General features: G+C 41.2%; 2 protein-coding genes across 20 annotated transcripts in view; one reads left to right on the top strand and one right to left on the bottom strand.

Moving 5' to 3' along the window:
• Positions 1–562: 562 nt before the first annotated feature.
• On the bottom strand, positions 563–20,165 carry PAK1IP1 (PAK1 interacting protein 1). Of its 2 annotated transcripts, none has more exons than XM_010597572.3 (10): positions 19,744–20,165; positions 17,186–17,351; positions 14,110–14,230; positions 13,961–14,035; positions 13,390–13,442; positions 12,821–12,966; positions 12,630–12,727; positions 9,387–9,486; positions 7,015–7,138; positions 563–6,834 (listed from the first exon to the last, which is right to left on the bottom strand). In XM_010597572.3, exons 1-10 carry the CDS (start codon positions 19,825–19,827, stop codon positions 6,578–6,580), a joined length of 1,224 nt encoding a protein of 407 aa, XP_010595874.2. In that variant the 5' UTR covers positions 19,828–20,165; the 3' UTR covers positions 563–6,577. The 2 variants fall into 2 exon arrangements, with proteins under 2 accessions (XP_010595874.2, XP_003417902.2); XM_003417854.4 differs by having other exon boundaries at positions 569–6,834; positions 17,186–17,348.
• Positions 19,928–23,657, top strand: part of C1H6orf52 (chromosome 1 C6orf52 homolog) — a 56,696-nt gene continuing 52,966 nt past the window's right edge. For 4 of the 18 annotated variants that reach the window (XM_064280595.1, XM_064280604.1, XM_064280602.1 and 1 more), the window contains exon 1: positions 19,928–23,653. The gene's annotated coding sequence lies outside the window, so the exon portion shown is untranslated. The remainder of the gene's footprint in view (positions 23,654–23,657) is intronic. The other 14 variants (XM_064280545.1, XM_064280535.1, XM_064280573.1 and 11 more) reach the window with 13 other exon arrangements.

Here is a 23,657-nt window from a genome sequence, read left to right as displayed (position 1 = left end):
CCAGTCTCAGCGTGAAGCTCGGCGTGGCCAAAAGTCGGAAACCCAAACTTTGCATCAGGCTGCAGAGGATGCCTTCGAGATACCAACACTGAAGCCCAGGTTTTATAGCTGATTATAACCAGCCAAAGCTGAAAACGACTAGGAACTCTGAGTAACTTCGGTATGCAAACCGTCAGCAAATTATATTAATTGGAAACTTTTTCCTGAATAATGAACAGTGGGACTTGTCTTAACCAACAGGAAAGGGTTTAGAGACTCTTCACTATGCATACGGCAAGCTTCAAACCTTACGTATCTTATGCATCATGATCCCACCTCCCAGTGGCATTACTAGGGTTGGTGTCACCCCCCTCCCCAATGGCCCTCCTCCTGTACCAGACTATATAGAAGCCTTAATAATGTTTATTGTCAGCATTAATCATAGAATATGTAAATTGCTTAAATATAATATTTCCTAGATTATATGAATACTAACAAAATTGTGAAATCTTTCTACATCGTTAACATTATTAGTTACAACATTATTAGTAACTGAGCCGAAGCCTTTTTTGATTTTTCTCCTTTTCCTTTTCCTTTAATTACTGCTTTATTCTCAAAAAAAGTTATTGATACAGGTTCACAAATACTGTTGGTGTTGGTGTTGTTAGGTGCCATCGAGTTGGTTCCGACTCAGCAACCCTATAGGACACAGTAGAGCTGCACCATAGGGGTTTCTAAGGAGTGGCTACTGGATTTGAACTCCCGACCTTTTGGTTAGCGGCCGTAGCTCTTAGCCACTGTGCCACCAGGGCTCCTCACAAATACTAATTACCACAATATTGGAGCTAAAACACCAGAAAATTTGGCAAAATCAAAGACTATAAAAACACCTGTAGTCCCCATCTGGAGCAAGGGAGAATGAAGAAAACGGAACACAAGAGAAAGATTAGTCCAAAGGACCACAGCTACCACAGCCTCCACTAGACTGAGTCTAGCACAACTAGGTGGTGCCAGGCTACCACCACTGAATGCTCTGACAAGGATCACAATAGAGGGTCCTGGACAGAACTGGAGAAAAATGTACAAAAAAATTCTAGCTCACACACACACACAAAAAGACCAGACTTACTGGTCTGATAAATAGAGACTGGAAAAACCCTGAGAGTATGGCCCCTGGACACCCTTAAAAACCAAATCCAGTGCTGTGGAGCGACCATATAGGACAGAGTAGAACTGCCCCATAGAGTTTCCAAGGAGCGCCTGGCAGAGTCGAACTGCCGACCCATCGGTTAGCAGCTGTAGCACTTAACCACTAGGCCACCAGGGTTTCCTGGACACCCTTATAGCTCAGTGATGAAGTCAATCCTGAGGTTCACCCTTCAGCCAAAAATTAGGTCCATAAACCAAAATGAGACTAAATGGGCACACCAGCCCAGGGGCAAGGACTAGAAGGGAGAAGGGGGCAGGAAAGGGGGACAGGAAATGGGGGACTCGGGGTGGAGGAGAGTGTTGACATGTCATGGGTTTGGCAACCTGTTTCACAAAACATTGTGTCTTGTACAATAAAAAAGTCAAAAAGATAAATCACTAAAAAATAAAACCCACCTGCAGCAACGAAAACAAGAGTACATGCTTGTAGTAGCGGGTACATACGAAATCACACGATTTGATGCCTCACAGACCAGAACGCATTAGAAGGTTCAAAAAGTAAATTAGCATAGAGTTTTAGCTTTGTAGGTATATTGACACATGTAAGCTGGCTTATGAAAAATGTTTTTGTTGTTAGAACTACAGGGATATTTTTATAAAAAATAAATTTCTGCCAAAACACTGCACAAAAATTTTATAGACAGTCATTTTGCTGGCACCCCCTCTGACAATGTCACCTGTCAATCCCTCTAGTGACACTACAGCCACCTTCCCTGCTTTTTTAAAGAAATTGAACCTCAGAGAACTATAAATTGCCTACAGACCTAGTCGCTGGTAGAACTGTTATTTGAAATTAAGTCTGTTTGACTCACTGGGTGACTCAAATGGTTAAACACTGGACTAACCCGAAGGCTGGCAGCTCAAAGCCACCCAGAGGGACCTTAGAAGAAAGGCCCAGCAATCTATTTCCAAAACTTGAAAACCCTATTGAGCAGTTCTATTCTACACACATGGGGTTGCCATGAGTTGGAATTGACTCCATTGGTAGCACCTGGTTGGGTCTGGGTTGACTCATTCTTCTTATGTGCTGTTGAGTCCTTTCTGACTCAGAGTCAACACTATAGGACAGTAGAGAACTGCCCCATATTTTATTTTTTAATATAGCTTTAAAAAATTATTTTGTTGTTAATACACACAGCAAACACCAATTCAACTGTTTCTACACGTACAATTCAGTGATACTGATTACATTCTTGGAGCTGTTCCTCCCCAATTAACATAAACTCACTGCCCTCTAAGGTTCTTATCTAATCTCTGGAATTGTGGTTGTCAGTTTGATCCCATATAGCTCTTAAAAGAGCTTAATTTAAGGCTCAGGGCAGACATTTTTTACTACTTAAGCTAAACTGTTGTTTGATTTTAAGAAGACTTCATGGGGTGTTTCTGGCTTAAAGTTTAAAGATTATTTCAGTGCAATAATTTTAAGGGTTCATCCAGCCTTCATGGCCCCAGAAAGTCCGTGGAAATTTGAAATTCTGTTCTGCGTTTTCCCCTTTTGAACAGGATTCTTATAATTTTTGATTAAAATGTTCAGTCATGGTAGCCGGGCACCATCCACCCCACAGGGTTTTCTAGACTGTTAATTTTTACAGGAGCAGATCACCAGATCTTTTTCCCCTTTCAGTTAGCAGCTGAGCACTTAACCGCTGCACCACCAGGGCTCTTAGGCTCACTCCTAGCCCTACACTATATGCCTCGTTGTGTAATCTTTCAACCAAAACATACAGCTCTTTTATGACTGTGCAGTCCATCAAAATATAAATTAATTTGGTTTCTACTGTATTTCAATTACTCCCAGAGTGATTAAACAAACAAGTTGTGTTTAGTTGTGTTTTTAGTTGATATTAATATTTTCTAGGAGGTAGCTCAGCTCTCAAATAGAAACCCACTGAAGTACTGGAACCGTGATTCACAAGCCTGTTACTAGGGTGTGACCAAGACTGTGTGAGAGACTGTTTTTAGTCTCTGATCACTGGGACCTATCAGGTTTTTCTTCACACAGCCATTTAGTCAGGACTGTCTGCTGAACACACACACACACACACCCCTACAGCAGTAGATACCATCTCCACAATAGAAGAGCTCATGAGGAAGGAATAGAGCTTTAAGCATTGTTTTGTCATCTTTGCAGCCTCTAAGGTGTTGACTTTACAAACTAATGGGACCCTGAACAAAAAACATCTAGAGTCCCAAATTACAATGTTTCAATTCAAGTAATGTCTATTGAACATGCACAATGTGAACTCTTAGATCTTAAGAAGTTTCTTAAAGTTTTATGGGCAACATCCAGTCAATAAACCTTTCTCTGTGGGATTAACACTATAAATTATGAAAAATATCACCTAATTTCTCAGCCCATCCTATCTGCCATGTCTCCTGTCTCATGCATTGGAGCCATAACAGTATCAGCAAAAACGCTGTTGTTGTTAGGTGCCATCTACTTATGGCAACCCCACGCATAATGAAGTGAAATGCTGCCCAGACCAGCATCATCCCCCTGGTCGGTTGGGGATAGGACTTTTGTGATCCATAGGGTTTTCGTTGGCTGATTTTCAGCAGCAGATTGTCAGGCCTTTCTTCTTAGTCCACCTTAGTCTGGAAGATCCACTGAAACCTGTATACCATCTTAGCAACACACAAGCTTCCACTGACAGATGGGTGGTAGTTGCCCAGGAGACGCACTGGCTGATAATTGAACTCTTGCATGGAAAGTGAGAATTCTACCACTGAACCACCATTGCCCCTCTTGGCAAAAACATATACAGCCCAAGGAAGTAGCAATCTAGAAATCAATTGATGTACTGCGCCAGACATGTTATCAGGAGGGACCAGTCCCTGGAGGACATCATGCTTGGTAGAGGGTCAACGAAAAAGAGGAAGACCTTTAACAAGATGGGACTGACACAGTGGCTGCAACAGTGGGCTCAAACATAGCAACGACTGTGAGGATGGCACAGGACCAGGTAAGGTTTCTTTCTGTTGTACATACGGTCATTATGAGTTGGAACCAACTCTGTGGCACCTAACAACAACTCATATGCCAGGCTGTCTGAAGTGCTTTACATGTACTAACTCATTGAATCTTCAAAACAACCCTATGGGCTAAGGACCGTTACTATCACCTGATTTTAGAGATGGAGGAAACTGTGGCAGAGAGGTTATTTAACTGGTACAAGGTCACAGTTAATAAACAGCAGAGCTGCCCTAACTCCATGGTGAGACCAGAGGACTCCTGTCACAAGTATGATCAACACCCCTGGAGGTGGAAAGACAACCTACTGAATGGGAGAAAATATTTGGGAACCATGTTTGATTAGGATTTAATACCCAGATTATATATAAAGAACTCCTACAACTCAACAACAAAAAGACAGACAACCCAAACAAAAAATGGGAAGAGAATCTGAATAGACATCTTGGAGCACATGAAAAGATGCTCCAAGTCATTAGGGAAATGCAAATCAAAACCACAATGAGATACCACTTCACCCCTAAGATGTGAAGAAGTTGGAACTCTCACGCATTTGGTGGGAGTGTAAAATGGTATAGCCGCTGTGGAAAATACTTGGCAATTTTTTTTTAATTTAGAGTTACCACACGATCCAGCAATTCCACTCCTAGGTTTATATCCAAGACTTCAGAGCAGGAACACAGATACTTGTTCACTGCAGCATTGTTCACGACAGCCAAAAGGTAGAAACAACCCAGGGAATGGACAATGGAATATTACTACACCATCAAGGGAAACGAAGTTGATACATATTTTGATTGGATTAGCCTTGAAAACATACTGAGAAATCAGCTGCAAAAGGACAAGTACTATATGATCTCTTACATGATATATCTAGAGTAGGCAAATGCATAAAAACCAAAGTTTGTTAGTGGTTACCAGGGTGAGTGGGAATGGAGAAGAGAGAGTTAGTACTTGGATCCATCTCCAGAGAACTATGCTGAGTGAATGTATCATCCTCTTTATTATAATTTTGTCAAAATTATAGAAGTGGAGAATAGATTTGTGATTCTCCAGGGTTAAGGTGGGAGCGATATGAGGGAGTATTCTGGCGGAAACGTTCCCTCAATGTTGTGAGAAGTACGGCAGTGCACACTGGTGTACAGGCTGGCACTCCTGCCTTCACTTCTGGGCATTTACCTAGAATTGGGATTGCTGGGTCATATGGTAGTTCTAGGTCCAACTTCTTAAGGAACCCCCAAACTGTTTTCCACAGCAGTTATACTATTTTACATTCCATTTTACATTTAGCTTCCAGTTTCTCCAAAACCTGTTTCCCATTTTCTTCTTTATTCATCATCATTCAAACAGGGGTGAGGTCCCTGGTAGCACAAACGGTTAAGTGCTCAGTTGCTGACTGAAAAGGTCAGTGATTGGAACTCACCAGCTGCTCTTTGGGAAAAAAGTCCTAGTGATCTGCACCCGTAAAGATTATAGCTTAGAAAACCCTACGGGGCAGTTCTACTCTGTCCTATAGGGTGGCTAAGCAGGAACTGACTTGCTAGCACACAACAATTGTTAATGACGTTGAGCATCTTTTCATGTATTTGTTGGCCACTTGATTATCCTCTTTGGTAAAATGTATATTTAAGTCCTTTCCCCATATTGAGTGGGATGTGATTTTTTTGATGCCCTGAAAGGGATGAAAACAAAATTGGAAATCTGTTTTCCTCATTATCTTGTCATCCACTGCTTGGTAAGAGTTTGGCAACCTCTCTCTCTAACCTTCTTTATGTACTTAACCCTAAACTTAGGCATACGTTTTATATATACATATGTACATACATATATTTGCTTTATATATAATTTTTTAAATGTGTCTTAATACGCTGGTATGAAAATCTTTTTATACCCTTTGGTACCAAAATGAACAAAATCTGCATTAAAATTACAACAGCAACAAATAATTTACTAGAACCATTTGAAGAAACCAAAGTAAGGTGGTTTTTCCATTCTCCCTACATTAAGGAGAAAATTTTGAACTCCCCTATACATCTCTGGTAAAGAGCGTGTTCAAGATTCTGTATTATTTGAAATTACAACATTTTGAGAAAAAGCTTTTATTTGCTTACACAACAGTAAAATTATATACTACATATAGTATGTACTACTGTGATATATAATACATGTTGCCTGCCAAAAAGATTTTTATCGGTTTAACACACCTAAAAGTAATTTTTTCAGCTGTATAATTTCTCCAAAAGAAGAAATTCCTTGCTTTTACTCGGAAAAAAAGTTTTCTCTTAGGAGAAAGCTGCTACCACCATGATACATAATACATATTGCCTGTCAAAAATAATTGTATCACTGTTTAAGAAACACACCTAGAAGTAATTTTTAAAGCTGTACACTTTCTCCAAAAGAAGAAATTCTTTGCTTTTACTCAGGCAAAGAAGTTTTCTCATAGGAGAAGGCTGCAACTTGCCGTATCATTTGTATTTTCTTCCTTTTTTTCTTCTTTTCCAGCATTTTTGCCATTTTCCTCTTCTTGGGAGACACCAGGCTGTTTTCTTTCTTTGGTTTACCATTGTCTCCAGTTAAACCACCTTTTTTTGTGTTAGGTTTTGACTGCCTTTCTTCTTCCTGCACTTCATCCCCAGGTTCCTTCTGGTGGATTTGGGACTGGTCTTTACTTACTGCAACACAAGAAACAGTGCATTTAAAGACTGGTTGGTTGTTTTTTTTTTTTTTCCCCCCCTTTCAATGGAATGAACACAGGCTGACAACAAAGCAATGTTATCCGAATCTCCACTTCTACTTCCAATTCAAGAGGTAAAAGATTACTCAAATTTGAAAAAATGACCGACTTCATTTACCAGGGGAAGGCTCTGCAGCTGGAAGGAGGCTTTGCTTCTTGTCTGTCACTCTGTCCAACCACACTCCCACACAGGTCAGCCTGGCTTTAGTGTTTACTTCACAGAGGAGAGATGGGGGAACTCCCTACAACAGAAAGAATACCAATTCATAACAAATACTTAATGTGACGGAATTTTAAATAATTACTTTTCTTTATCCATAACCACGTTACCTTAATTTAAAACTTACTGTATTTCTTCAGTGTAAAATATCACTGGTTAAAAGATGTACAGTCAACTTATTACCAGCCTTTTCGGAGCTACCTGAATATATTAACTATAATAACATGTATTTAAATACATCTGTAAATTTAAATAGATTAAATATACCTGTAAATTTAAAAATGAAATCCTGCTTCCAGAAATGTTAAAATAGGAAAAAAAAAGTCTATAAATTGGGAAAAGAAGAAATAATTATAAGCCAAATCTCTTCACAATTCCTTTCCCTTTTACTTCAATTACAGGGTTTATAAAAATAAAGTACAACTTTAAGACATAAAATAAAACTTAAATTCCCCCATTACAGTAAATTGACTAACACATGACAAATGAAAACTGTAAGTTGTAGCTGACTGTCCACTTATATTAAAAAAAAATTACATGCAAAAGGCCTTAAAAAAATTGTGGTAATTTTCCAAAATGAGATTCGCCATAAAATTGCTAGAGGAAACACGATGGTCAAGCGCTTTCATAAATGAAATATGCTACACGTAGTGTCTTACACACTCTACCTCCACAACATCACGTGAACAGTACAGAGAAATTTAAGATAAAGAGAAAAAGGAAACTAAATACATAATGGAAAGAGAGAATGGCTCCCAGGTCCACATGGAACAACTGCCTGGTACTACTGACATGTGTAAAGGACCATATATGAAATGGGGGCCTTGACAGCAAAACCACAAAAAAACCAAACCCAGTGCCATCGAGTCAATTCCGACTCATAGCGACCCTGTAGGACAGAGTAGAACTGCCCCATAGAGTTTCCAAGGAGCGCCTGGCGGATTTGAACTGCCAACCCTTTGGTTAGCAGCCATAGCTCTTAACCACTACGCCACCAGGGTTTCCTTGACAGCAAAGGAGTATGTAAAAGAAGGGTTCAATGGAGCAAATCTAGCAATTTATACTCGGCACTTGCCTAGGACTACCAGAAGAACAAACAGGTATGTCTTGGAAGAAGGACAGCCAGAATGCTCCTTTGAAGCAAGGATGGCAAGACTTTGTCTCATGTACTGTGGACTTGTAATCAGGAGGGACCAGTCCCTGGAGAGGGACATCACACTTGGTAAAGTAGAGGGCCAGCAAAAAGAAGACCCTCAACAAGATGGATTGACACAGTGGCTGCAATGATGGGCTCAAACACAGCAACGATCATGAGGATGATGCAGTACTAGGCAGTGTTTCATTCTGTTGTACACAGGGTTGCTATGAGTTGGAATCGACTCGATGGCACCTGACCACGACAACTTGTCTAGGGGATAGTCTGAATCCGAAGACATGAGAAAGATAAGCACTCGAGATATTCTCTGTGTATAGTAGGAATATTTCAGGAAATGAGGGTTGCCATGACCTTTTCTTTAGTTTCATGTTCACCAAAAAACTCTGGACTAACTATTGAGTCCCACTGGAAGCCACGTTACAAAATCTAAATTTAATACAAGCCTATCTACTTCTTCTATAATCTCCTTAACTTCTGTTACGATGTTTAGAAAAGAATCCATTCTCTTAATTCCTGACTGGTTTAACTCTGTCATCCATGTCCCAAATATCTCAGAAGTACATAGAAATTGTAAATTCACTGAAGACGGGGCCACGTCTTGTTCATTTCTAGGGTTTAACAAAGCATCTTGCACAAAGTAGACCCTTAACAAATCACTCTCTCAGAATGTGTGTTTGTGAGAAAATCAATAAATCAAGACAGACAGGCTACAGCAAGGAGATTTTAGAAAGGAATTTTCCAATTACCTGATTCAAAACTATTATTAGTTCTTCAATAGATCAGTATTCTCCGAAATTCTTTTAGCAATGGCAGTATTTTTATCTAACAAAACCTTACAAAGAACCGCAATATGCAGAAGAGATGGAAGCAGAGCTTCATGAACTAAAAGAGCAGAGGAAGTCTGGGATCCTGTCAGCTCAGACTCACAAGTCAACCTCTGAGGCACTTCTGTGGAAGCCTCCCTGTCAAACCAAAAATCAATTATGCCTGAGAGAAATCAGAAAAGCTTACTGAAACATCTATGTCTTAAGACCCTTAAAAGACAATTCTACCTCACTTAAACTAATAGTGAGACTTGCACTAAAATGTACTTACATTGTGCTAAAATACTGACCTTATCGTGGTTAAGCTTCCACACTTTGAGGAACCCATCGCTTGATGCTGTGATAATAACGTGATGCTCTGGGATTTCAAAACTGAGTATGTCTTTCACCCTAGGACAGAAGTACTAACATAAAAGATCCTTTCTTTCAAACAGGGCAATAATGTTATGAAATTTCTACGCACACAGTTTCTTGTTTTTTCAATGCTTCAAGCGTTCCCAAATTGTGTTCAATGAATGGTGCCTGAAATTAACTGCTTCACATTCCCATTAACCTGTTGCCGTCAAGTCAATTCTGACTCATAGCAACCCTATAGGTAAATTTTATTTAGGTCTAAATTCTAGGACATAATTGCCAACCATATCTTAAGAAAAAGTTGCAAAGATAGTGTGCAAAAAAGAGTTGACAGAGCAGGCCTGACTGCACTGCTATCCTTTGAAAGGTCTGCTTACAACGCCGGCCCTTGGCTAGTGTCTGGGAACCTGGATTTTGGGAAAGGTCCCACCACTATAACTGATAAAAGAGGCTCACTGTGCCCAGATAGATTGTGCAAACAATGTGGTTTATGCTGAACACCTGCCTTTGTTCTGGGAGTCTGGAATTTTGGTACATCCTGGGCAGAGTGCCCAGGTGACCAGCCCCAGTCAAAACCCCAGGCACTGAGTCTCTGTGAGCCTCCCTGGTAGACAGCATTTCACACGTGTTCCCACAACTCACTGCTGGAGGAACTAAGAGCACGCTGTGTGCCTCCACTGGGGGAGGGCCCTTGGAAGACTACTCCTGGTTTCCCTCAGACTTCACCCCATGTGGATTTTCCCTGCACTGATTTTGCTTTATATCCTTCGACTGTAATAAATCTTAGTTCTGAGTACAGCTATGAAAGTCTTGAGTCCAATTAGTACACCAACACATCTGGTGGTGGTCTTAGAGATGACAGACAACTATAAACAAACAATCAGGATAGCACAAAGGATACAAAGACAAGTGAAACAAAGCCCCTCACCTCAAGAAACTAACAAGTTCAGTAGGGAGAGGTAAGTGTGCCAATAGAGAGGCTCAAGGCCTTTCCTAGGCTTCCGTGTTTTTCATCTCTAGGGGCTCCACCCTAGTCTAAGCTACTCTTCATTTTTCTTCCGGGTTACAGAGGTCACCTAACTGGCCTCTTTGCTGCCATTCTTGCTCTGTAACAATCTTTCAAAAAATGTAAATCAATCATGTTAACCCCAGGCTTAAAATGCTACAAAGCTGGGATCTGCTTTAAACTCCCATGTGAGAAACGTGATTGAGGATACAGAAGAAATAAGACTGGCCATAAACTGGTCATTGCTGAAGCTGGGTGGTGAAGTGTATATATATATATATATATATATATATATATATATATATATATATATATATGTATGTATGTAATTCTTTAGGCTAGTTTGTCTGCCTTTGTATTTTTCCATAGTAAAAAGGAAAAAAAAGAAAAAAAGACCAAAATCTAAAAAAGCACTTAGTATAAAATCTAAGCTCCTTACCCTGGCCTGTAAGGCCGTGCGCCTGTGGCCCTCCCCCTTAGTCATGTCTCCTGTCTGTCTGCGGGTCTCTCATGGCTCTTTTTAAAACCTGCTCCTTTCTCATCCTTCCTGTCTCACTCCTCTTTCCCTGACCATCCTATCTAAATAAATTACCCTCATTTAACCATAATACTTTTCTGTTTCCTTCCTGCTACAGTCATCTGTTTACTTGTGTTTCATCAACCTGCACAGTAAGAGCCATGAGCGGGAAAGCCCTTGCCCTTCTGTTCACTGTTACCTGCCCAGCACAGCACTTCGTAATGGATGCTCAGTAAGTATTGAGAAACAAATGAACAAATGGTAAGATACAGTAAGTGTATTCACTGCACTTATAATGGCTCCTTGAGAATGTGCTCACTTCCCAGTACAGGGGACAAGCAGGCCCCTATTCTGACTGCAGTATTCTCAGTATTTACGAAGACTGATGTCTTAAAAATTTAATTATTGTTCAAAAAACAAGAACTAAGACTGATTTGAGACATATAGAAATATGCAAATGAAACATTAAACTATAACTCTGTACATTACCAACTTTTTCAAAATTACAGTGGAAAAAACAGAGACACTGAGTCAGACGGGACTGGGTTTAGATCTCAGCTTCACCGCCTTAGAGTTGAATAATCTTGGCCACGTTACTCCACCACTCTAAGACTTTACCCTCTAGAAACCATAAGCATTAAAAGAGACAAAAAATAAAACATCTAACTATGGGACAGGCACAAAACAGTGACTCTAATAAATTATTTAGTTTCTTCTGCAGGGGAAAGATAGTGCGGGAGCGGGCAGAGAGAGGCAAGGGGGAAAAAGTAAAAGGATAAGAAAAAGGTCAGGGACTGTTATGGACTGAACTGTGATCCCCCAAGAATACGTGTTGTAAATCCTAAACCCTATACCTGTGGTTACAATCTCATTTGGGAATGGCTTTTGTTATGTTAATGAGGCAGTATTAGCATACAGCGTGTCATAGGTCATTCTCTTTTGAGATATAAAAGCAGATTAAGTAAACAAGCATGAACGGAGAGAAGATACATGCCACAGGATCGCCAAGGAGCCTACGGGTAGAAGCTGAGATGAGACAAGGACCTCTTCCCACAGTAGACAAAGAATCATTCCCCTAAATTTCTGTTCATTAAAGCTACCCATTTGTGGTATTTTCTGTTACAGCAGCACTAGGTATCTAAGATAGGGACAAAACTCCAAGATTGTTAAATTCCTTATTTGCTCAAATATGCTTGATTTCAGGTCCCAAGATACTTATTTGAGAAATAAGTATCTTGAGCAAATGATTAATCCTGGTAAAATTTCACCACTTTTGCATTACTATGACCAAGAACACACCATTTGCCATGACTCCAGAAATCACATAATGTAGATATATCGATCTCTGCTGCAGTTATTCGCAAAAAATACACACCTTGCTTTTTGAAAAATCGTTACATACTGAAATTTACCGTGACTACACACACGTTGTCATGTGCCATCAAGCCAATTCCGAATCACAGCAACCCTACAGGACAGAGTAGAACCACCCTGTAGGGTTTCCAAAGGTGTAATCTTTATGAAAGCAGACTGCCACATCTTTCTCCTGCAGAGTGGCTGGTGGGTTTGAACTGCTGACCTTTTGGTTAGCAGCCAAGCACTTAACCACTCCATCGCCAGGGTTCCTTACACATACATAGATATTGGTAAAAATACCTGTTTTCATGAGCTTTAAATTCGCAGAGGCACATGAGTGAATCACAGTTAAAAAACCTTACAACCTCTTCATCTCCTGCCACTGCAAGGACAGACTCCTGGGAGAGAGAAAAGAATATCCAGAACGTTGTCACTAATTCTGACCAGCACCATATCCGCTAACCTTCTCGCACTGATTGCTGGTCACTTACAAAGAGAAACCTGACAGAGGAGATTCTCTTCTCATTTGTGATGGTACCACTAACAGATGCAGTGTCCAGTTGGTAGATGTCTATTTTATTCATCGTGACAACTATGTATTTCTCTCCTTTTGGGGACCATTCAACTATGTGAGCATCTGTAAGTTTGAAGAAAAAACAAAAAGACAGAACGCATCTTTTGTTCAACAAGTAAAAAATAAAATGATCATAGTAATGATAAAAACAGCAATATTTATACTTCATTTATCTATTTATATTTCACATCCATTGTTTTATTTAATCTTCACAATAGACTTTTGATACACATTTTCCAAGTTAAATAATATAGATAACAAACTGGGTTCAAAAAATTATCCAAAGTCATGCAGCTAGTGGGTGGCAGAGCCACAAGAGAAATCAGATCTAAAATGGGAAAATAAAGTAAGCTAAAGTATTTGTTTTCAGAAGAACCACCATTATGCAGGAAAATAAATCTGTGTATGCACATTCACACAACAGTGTGTATATATTCATATTCTGTCAAGTTATTGCAAAATACATTTTAAAACAAAAATACTCACTTTGTTTTATATTTCTTATGAATGCTGACCTTCCGTCCACAAGATTCCATGTTCTGCAAAACAGGAAGCTGACTTATGGCATGATCGTCAATTAAACTTACTAAGTGTAAAGCATAATGAAGATTTGCATAAAAGAAAAAATGAGTTTCACTAAATGCGTGGCTTTTTAGAGGGCCTGCATTTTCCTTGTAGTAACACCTGAAATACTAATTATCTAACGAGAGTAAAGCTCCTTCTATCTCCATACCCTTTTACGATGTTGCACCCGTTATATTTTCAAAAGGTTTCACTTCCTGAAGCATTTCTTTTTAGGACCAACCTCCTCTTCACTTTACAGAGTACGATGACAAGCAAGTATCTAACGCAGAGCATGTCATCTGTATCCTGCCATCACGGACAGGTTTCAACCTCTCCCCGTATCACAATATCCTTACATGGTTAATAGCAGGGAAACAATACAAACACAGTATGTAATTATTGTAGTAGAAGATGCTTTGGTGCATGGTTCTTGTTTTACTTGGAGAATAAAGACTAAAACTCACCAAAAATGCCCTTGGTCATAATGACTTACCTTAATGTCTTATCTGTACCCACAGACAGGGCCAGCTTGCCAGATGGATGAATGGAGAGGAAGGTCACACGCCCTCTAAAAGAAAACTACCAGTTAGCTGCCAACTTTGCTGTGACAGTGGAAGACCAGTGGGGGAAGGCCGGACTCACTTGTGCGCTTTAATAGACTTGAGGCATTCCCATTTCTTTGCGTCCCAGATGCAGATTAGTCCATCTTCTGCTCCACTGATTAAGTGCCTGTTGCCATAGAACTTCAGACAAGTTATTGTGCCTGTGGAGAATTCAAGACAGGCAATAAATATTCACTTTGAATGCAAACTCCATTCCTGGTTTGAAGGTTATGGTGCAGTAAGTAAAACATGCAATGCCTTCGTTGAAGAAATTAAGTTTTTATTATAAAAACATATACGTAGCTTCAAGCCTATGCAAATAGTTTCAGCTGAGAGTTTCTCCAGTTGTAGATACAGGTCTGCACTAATCAGTCCACACTTTCTCGCTTTGTGTCTCCACAGTCACACATTCAGGAGACGGCTGGCTAGCGCAGTTTGATCAGGAAGTCACCCAAATCTAGCTACAATAGAGAACCAACCTAGGTGTAGAACCATGTGACTTTCACATTCTAAACAGTGCACTCGCTACCCAATCCTCCACAATCCAATTATTATCACTCCAGATGATAATTCCTGGTAACTGATTCGCCTTCTACACACTTCTCATCTACATCACAATTTTATAAAATGTTACTCACGTTCTTCAACTATGCCCCCAGCATCTCCTCTCCATGATAAACTTTCCTACATCTTTTCAACCCCTTCACAAAATACTCTACTCCCTCTGCCTAAACTGAAACCTGGAATTGCCCCTACAACTCTAGAAACTTGGAGGTTGGAGGGGGTAAGGTGGCAGAACAAGCCAGCATTTCTTCTAGCTCCCCACAGCAGATCCACACCATCACACAGTTACCCTCAAAAAACCCCCACTCCTTTGACATTAGCATCTCCCAGCTTAACTGTCCTCTAGCTCAGGGGTCTGCAACAGGCCTGCGGCCTCTTTCTGGAAATGCTTTTCCACTGGAGCTGCTTTTGCACTACAATGGCAAAACGGAGTCGTTAACGACAGAGACTGCCTAAATGTTTACAGCTTGGTCTTTTACAGAATAAGTCTGTCCACCCCTGATCCATTATTATCCATGTCTGCATTCTCCTGGTCCATCTCTACACTGCCTTTTATATTGGAAGAGCCCAAGCACCTTTGATGAATATTTTGCACCCAACAAAAATACTAACAATATGTGGGCTTGCGTACCACCTGCTTCTCAAAGTGTGAAACTCAGTGATCTTGCCTGGTTTTCCACCTTCCCTATTATCCCATTTCTTACTCGGGAGATTTTGCTTTCCCACATCTTCTGCTGCTTCTGCCCATGATGATCTGTTCTCTAGAATAGAGCTTATCAATCACTAACTGTTGGAAAAACAGGATCTATACAAGGAATGGGGGAAACCAGTAGCCCTACCTCAGCCCTTCCCCATCCAAACAAACCCTTTCTAGGTGAGTCCTTTTCTTCTTGTTGGACACTTGTACTCACGGGTTTGGACAGATAAGATCTATCTTATTTCTTCCAAGCCTAAGGGAGAAAGAAGCTTCCTTGGATGAACTGGGATTAGGAGACCAAAGGGAAAAGAAGCACATGTTGAAATCACTCAAAGCCTAGCTTCTGTTAAAGAGCAAGATACCTGTCAACGTAGCTAAAGACTGTCTAATAAAAGAGACTGATGCTACCTATCCTCTCTGCTTGTCACTGCAGGAACCAACTTCCATGCCTGAGTTTCCCCGAACTAAGTACGTATCTACTTGATTCGGCAATTTTGAGTTCTTCCTTTTCTTTCCCTTCTTCTCAAACACAAGTTAGACCTCTCATTCTCCTTCCCTTGAGAAAATCCAACGAAAACAGCATATAGTGTTCAACATTGAGAAAAAGAAAAAGTTCGGTCTTTCTATGCCTTGATCTTGCAACTATCCCGGGCAACTTCACCATCAGTGTGGACAACCCAACCACGAGTTGAGAATCACTGCTCCTTGACCTCCTCAACTACAGGGACATTCATCTTCTCTGTGAATGTCTTAGTCCCCCACACCTACAACCTGGACAGCATTATCACCTCAAGCTGCTTCGTGTCAGAACTCCTAAACTCTGTTAAGCTAGTCTTTGACCACAACCTCCTGTCCTTCTGCTGTCTCAGGCCTTCCTTCACTCACATTCCATCTGCTTTATTTCAGAGATCTATGGACCCTTGACACCACATTTTCTCTAGACAGACAGCCTTTCATCAAAATTCTCAATCCCCTGTAACACAATCCTGCTATTGCACAAACCAAGTAACTTCCTCTCCCTATAGAAATATCTGTGGCTTATTGCTGAAGAAACTCAAAATACCCTACAAACTGGTGTTTCTCAACCCATAGCCTCCAACTTGAACTGGACAGTCATTGGTCTCTTTGCTTGTTCTCAGATGGCACCTCTCCCTATTGAAACTACCAACACTTCCCTCAGGCTTGTGCCACTCCCTTCCTCCCCATTCAATTCCTGACCTGTGCTTCACAAGGACCTCTGTGATCCGGTCCCATCTACTTCTCCAGCCACCCCCAACCTCAGAACACCGAACTGCTCACAGTTCCCCAAGGACACCAGTGGTTAAAGACATGGACTCCAGACCTAAGTTCAGGCTCTAATTTCAGTGTTTTATGACCTTGGGCAAGTGAGGTGACATCTTTGAACTGAGGTTTTCCCTTCTATAAACTGAAGATTTAATTGTACCTTCTTGGCACAGTGCTGGCTACATGACATTCCCTCCATAAAGTTAGCTATTGCTATGATGCTGCTCCCTGTGCTCCTCACACTGCCTGCTCTGCCTGGAATCCCTTTCCCCGCCCTGCAAACTTCATCCAGCCAACAACTGACAATGCTCTTTTAAGATTGAATTCAGATGTAATTTTAAGGATCCTTTAGGTAAGCCCCCACCCCAGCCCTCCCTGACTAAGTTAAGCATTTCCTTACATCTCCCAAGGCAGACTGTAAGCAACTTGAAAGCAAGGGACCAAGTTTTTCATCTGTATGTCCTGTAGCACAGGATCTGCTCCATAATACTGGCTTAATGAACTGTTTGCCTAAATGCACATTGTAAAATACAGTGTCCCCATATTATCTTAAACAATACAGCTGTCTTACCATTGTGATGCACCAGAGCCCCATGCTCTATCTTCTTTTTCATGTCGTAGATGTGAATTGTTTCATCTTTACTCCCAGTGACTACAAAACGACTATTCACAGCCACGGCTGACAAGGAAGCAGTGTGGGCATGGTGAGTGAAGTCAGCCACAGCGGTCCATTTCTGCTGAAGAGTAAAACCTACCATCAGTGCCACAGTCACATCCAAGTACTCCAGAGACAGATAAACGGTTCCACAATCTGTGAAAACTACCAATGGATATCACCAATGGAGAAGAAACTACACAATAATATGTAGATCGAAAAAAAAAAAAATCACCTGAGAATGGAATAAGGAAGGCAAGTGGAAGGTGAGACAGGAATGCCAGGTATCATGACTCCAGGACACGGTCATGAAGACTGGACTAGAGGGACTTTTAAAGTTCCCTCCAAATCTTTAACTCCTTACATATTTACTTACATGTGAGACTTCTGTATCATTCTTTCACTCAAATATTTAAATTCTGATTTGAATTTATTGATTCAAATACCGAATGCCTAGGGTTGCTATGAGTCAGAATTGACAGCAACAGGTTTGGTTTTTTTGGTTTTATCAGAACTCGGCTGCTAACCCAAAGGTTGACAGTTCAAATCCATCAGCCACTCCTTGGAAACTCTAAAGTACAGTTCTACTCTGGCCTATAAGGTCACTATGAGTCGGAATCAACTGGATGGCAACGGGTTTTGGCATTATTTTAAGCAGTTGTTGTTGTTTGGTGCCATCGAGTCACTTCTTACTTGAGATATAGCAGTAAACAAAGAAGACCAAAGTCCCTAACCTAATGGAGCTTTCTTTCCATTAGGCAGACAATAAACAAATACAGAACAAGTTTATAAAGAAAAACTAACAGGGTAAGATGTTTGCATTAGTACCAATATAAGCTGTGAAGAATCACCAACGATTACACTCACTGCCATGTAACTTCTGGATTTCACAGTGTGATTGCATCAGTGCAAAGAATGACAGCAGAATACACAAACAGTATGCCTTACATTAAAGGAGACACACCAAGAAATATCAGCCAAAAAACAAACAAGTAAACCCAAGAAAGAAAACAACAACAAACTTCTTTGAATACACAGGTTAAGATGTGTTACTGCAAATAAATCCCTAATTAAAAGCAACAGATGGTCCTCCATAATTTTGCACAAAGGCACAACTTTCTTGAGGGGCTGCTACACCCAGAAATCAAAGAATAACTCCTGCCTGTACACATTATGAAAGCAATGTTGATTGTTTAGGCAATTGTCTGTCTAGATTTAGAAGCAGTGGGTAATGAAGGTGGCTTGGTGGCACCGTGGTTAAGCACTCCACTGCTAATGAAAGGTTGGCAGTTTGAACCCATCAGCCACTGTGCAGGAGAAAAATGTGACAGCTTTCTTCTGTAAAGATTCCAGCCTTAGAAACCCTGTGGGACAATTCTACTCTGTCCTATAGAGGCACACAACAACATCGGATAATGGTTAAGAGCTTCAAGAGTCAAAGACATCTGGGGACTTATTTGCAGCCTGGCATTAAGCAGATCTTATCTAAACTTCAGGTTCCTCATCTGTAAAACGGGGATAACTCTACCTTCCTTAGAGATTTGCTATGAGGACTATTATATGTCTGGAACATTGTAAACAAATTTATTACAAAGAACCTACAATTAATAGCATCATCTTTGACTATTTAGACATGTCACCTTTAAGCAACCGCCAAAAACTGATTTATACTAGACTAGAAAACAAAATAAACAAAAGCCGTTAGTCAAGTCATATACTTCCAGTTTTCTGGTTAGTTCCAGACTCACACCTTAGTTAACGATAAACATGAAATAGGTTTCTAACAGATACCTAGGATTACTTAAAGGAAAAGGAAAAGAATAGTACCAGCTAGAAATTAGGAGAGTAATTTCTAATCCCGGGCATGTCCTACCTGTTTGACTACTGGCAATTCATTTAACATTTTTATTCATAATCTGGTAACATAATTATCTCCGTCTCCCCAGTCCTTCACCATTATGGAGGGGATGTCTTCAGGATTCATATCTTCCCCATCTTTGCACCTCCACTGCCTAGCCCACAGTAAGTGCTCAATGAATAATCCAACGAATTGGTGTCATTTTATTTTGAGTTTATCTTGACCCAGCTCTAATACGTTGTACAATTCCAGAACAAAAACTGAACTGAATGAGCGAACTGTTCATTAAATTCTGAATAGCTAAACCGCGGTCTGCTTATGGGAGCAACCCTTAAACCCACAATCTACGACTCATTTGCCCGCGTTCAGAAATGCCAGATTCCTTCCTTTACTGTGGGCATTTTCTCTAATCTAATACATATGATCATTCTTATGAAATGCCTACTCCAGGTTTTAAAAGGCTAACTTTTTATTTAAGTCTCTGAGTCTGATTCACCAATTAATCCACAGACATCAGACGACAAACATCAGGTGCCCAAATGTTTACCTCTGCCACGTGGGAACCAACCTGACCCCTCCCCCGCCTCCGGTGGCCCCTCCAGGAGTCGGCTCTCACCTCGAGGTCGCCGCTCGCCTGGGGCTCCCGGTGCACAGCGAACCCAAAAAGGACCTGCTCGTAGCAACCAGCGACCAGCTCCATTCAACAGCGCACGTGTCTCTTCAAAGAGCCCTGTACAGCGTAAAGGAGTGTACCGCGCTCTGCCCAAGAGGAGCAGGGGCTTTCCTTCGTCGGCGCGCAAATTATACGTCACGGCCATGGGGCTGCCTTTTAGGCGCCTGCAGCCGTGAAAAGTTTCAGCGCTCGGAGATGACGCAGGTTTTCCAAGAAAAGAAGAGGAGACAACGTCACGTGAGGATATGGTTCTTATTGTAAAAAGAAAAAAATTGGGGTACGCAGACATATTCTAGGAAACTGGCGTAGTGGTTAAGTGCTACGGCTGCTAACCAAAGGGTTGGCAGTTGACATCCACCAGCCGCTCCTTGGAAACTCTATGAGGCAGTTCTACTCTGTCCTATAGGGTCGCTGTGAGTCGGAATCGACTCCCCGGCACTGGCTTTTTTGGTTCGTGAGCTAGGTGCGTCCGAGGGAAGCGGGGCAGGACGTTCTCTGCGGAGGCCCCTCATTTCCCTGACGTTCTCAGGCAGGAGCAGGGCCAACTTCCGGCCTAAAGCGGGAGGAGGCTGTCGCGGCGGCCTAGTGCGGCGGATGCGGTGATGTGGGCTGTGATACAGGTGAAGGGGAGTTAGGTTTCGTTTTTGTGCAGGAAGCAACGGAACGAGCCTCTCTCTCACACACACATTCTCTCGTAGGAGGACAAGGAGGTTTGGGATTTAGGTTTCGCAGTCACCGGAGTCGGCGGACTTTAGGGCCAGGTGTGCAAAACTGAAGTCCGGGCTCTGCAAGTCCGCTTCCCGGACTCCCGTCTGCGCGGGCCACGCAGTCCCGCACAGCACAATTTTCCTTCCAGCTTGGTTCTTGGAGCTGACTCTCAGATCGGACCTGGGACCTGTAGGGTTGGGGCACATTATAGGGAGGAGGACGCACCACGTGGGAGGTATAATAAAAACTGACTGACTTAACAGAAGGGGAGCATTCCAGAAGGAACGTCGCCGGTTAGGGGCAAAATCAAACGGTAAATATTGCCTTTTACGTTGGAGGTTTTCATACGGTATGGAGATTTAGGGATGTATTAGAAACTATAAGTTTTACACACTTCCGATAGAGTAAATTGCTCCCTTAATTTCGGCTCATTTCGACCCCATGTATGCGGAGTAAAACTGTGCTCCAGCGGTTTTCAGTGGCTGATTTTTTGGAAGTAGATTGCTCGGCCTTACTTTTGAGGTGCCTCTGGATGGGTTTGAACCTCTAACCCTTTGGTTAGTAGTCCAGCGCGTAAATAGTTGCACCGCCCAGGGACGCATAATTAGTTTTCATAAATGCCATTGCAGGTCGACTTGGAAAGCAGGTGTTAGATGCATACTTGGATGTCAAATCTTCAACCCCGTTTGAAATGTAATGCAATCCTTTTAGCACTTCAGACCTTTTTTGCTGCCAAGAACGTTTGTTCTCTGATATTGTGAATTGTCAGTATCAGAAAAGAAGAAAAACCAAACCCGTTGCGGTGGAGTTGATTCCAACACATAGCCATCCTGTACAACAGAGTAGAACTGCCCCATAGGGTTTTCTAGGAGTGGCTGGTGGATTGGAACTAATGACCTTTTGGTTAGCAGCCAAGCTCTTAACCTCTGCATCGCCAGGGATCAATTAAAACAATTATGTACTGACAATTCGGAATCCTATAGGGTCACTATGAGTTGGAATCAACTCCACCGCAACCCATTTGGTTGTACTGTTGTTGTTTTAATTGATACTGGTTTGGGTCTTTGTCAGAATGACTTCACTGGATGCTTTGATGGGCTGTCATTGCAGCTCCAGGAAGGCCATGTCTTCTATCAGCTGTGGCAGCTCCATAAGTAATAGTCTGTCCTCAGAACCTGAAATGCTATAGCCCATCTGGTTCTCAGTCTCTTGAGAATTATAATCCCCTCACTTTGTTTGTGCTAGTTATCTTCACTATGTTACAAAAAGTCACATTATCTTATTTAAGTTGTTTTTTAATTTATTGTTTCTTAACTATTTCCACCAAAGTACTACTAAAGTCAAAGTGTGAATTCCTGGGTGGGAGTCTATTGGTCATGCACCAAAGGAGTAAGTAGAAAATCTTTTTGTCTCATTTTATCTTAAAAAATATGATTATTGCATTTTACTCCATGACATATGTGTTCATATTTAATGCAAAATAATCTGCCATCCAAAAAGAAAAACAACTTTGAATAAAACTGATGTTTACAAATCACATGCTTTGTATATTCTGTTGGATGCCCGTGTACTCTGCCTCATCCTCCCAAGGAAATCTGATCTGTTGCTTGGAAAGTAAACTCGTTGCGGTTGAGTGGTTTCCGACTTCTAGTGACCCTACAGGACAGACTACAGATTTCAGAGAGTGGCTGGTGGATTTGAACTGCTGACCTTTTGGTTAGCAGCCGAGCTCTTAACCACTGTATCACCAGTGGCCCTTTGGAAAGTACAGCAATAGTTAAATGTATATATTCTGAAATTAATTTCTAACCTAACACTCTACAGCATAATTACTATATTCAGTATCTATCACCAGAGTGTCACACTTAACACCTGCTCCAGTATTTGTCAGATTTCAGAGAAGAGCCTTATGGTTTGAAAAGCCTTTTGCTCTAATCAGGAATCTTTTAGAATATATATTAGTGGGTTTTAGAATGAAATCCAGAGTCAAAGCAATATAGGCATAACTCTGTGGTTTTGTTTATTCTTTTTACTTTTAGAAATGAGTGGAACTAATTGTAGAGCTCAGAAGGACCTTAGCGTGTCTGGCCCACGTGTTCTTAATCTGCAGGATTTATGGCTAGGTTTTAGAGACTTTACATCCGTGAAGTGATACGCAAAACTGTGTGTATGTGGATTTTGGGAGGAAAGCATTGGTAAAATTTAAGTAAATTTTCAAAAAGATTAAACCCAAAACCAAACCCACTGCTGTCGAGTCAATTCCGACTCATAGCAACCCTACAGAACAGGGTAGAAGTGCCCCATAAAGTTTCCAAGGAGCACCTGGTGGATTTGAACTGCGGACATTTTGTTTAGCAGCCATAGCACTTAACCACTACGCCACCAGGGTTTCCAAAGGGATTAGTGGCTCATAAAGGCAGAATGCACTAATCCAACATTAACTTGCAAATAATGAAATGTCGAGAATGGTTGGCCTTGAAGATTCTCTTTAACAGAGAAGGAAGGAGCAGCATTCCATTTTATTCATTGCCATGGCAGTAGTTTCATAACTTGCTCAGGTCACAGTTTCTCATTGTCTGGAGAAAAATACACCATGCAAGATTATACACCTGTCCAACTGGATTGGAGTGGAGCATACTTCCTGTAAAACCTTTGTTCTGTTCTCTCTCCAAACACAGGATGTAAAAAGCCATTTAATCTTATCCTTGTGAAAACTACAGTTGCCAAGAAACAACCAATTGTTCAGAGTTCATTAATCAACACATTTTGCACAGCAGCATTGTTTTGTTTTGCTTTTAAGTTATTGACTGAAAAGCTTTTTGCACTTACCCATGCATTGATATACTCATTCCAACATTTATTCAGTGCCAGACTTTGTTTGGCTTGCTGAAGAAAATAAAAACACAGCCAGTTTTTCTTTTTAGGGGGTGGTGATAAGTCTCTGGGTGGTGCAAATGGTTAAGTACTGGGCTACTAACTGAAAGGTTTGAACTCACCTAAAGGCATCTCAGAAGAAAGGCCTGGCGATCTACTTTGAAAGGTCACAGCCATAAAACCCTGTGGACCGCAGTTTTACTCTGACACATATGAGGCTGCCATGACTTGGAATTGACTCGATGGCAACTTGTTTACTTTTGGTGGTAAGGTGG

Source organism: Loxodonta africana, chromosome 1, assembly GCF_030014295.1.
Source record: "Loxodonta africana isolate mLoxAfr1 chromosome 1, mLoxAfr1.hap2, whole genome shotgun sequence".
Classification (NCBI taxonomy): Eukaryota; Metazoa; Chordata; class Mammalia; order Proboscidea; family Elephantidae; genus Loxodonta; species Loxodonta africana.
Note: the sequence above shows the minus strand (reverse complement) of the source record. Positions and strands in the feature narration are given on the sequence as shown.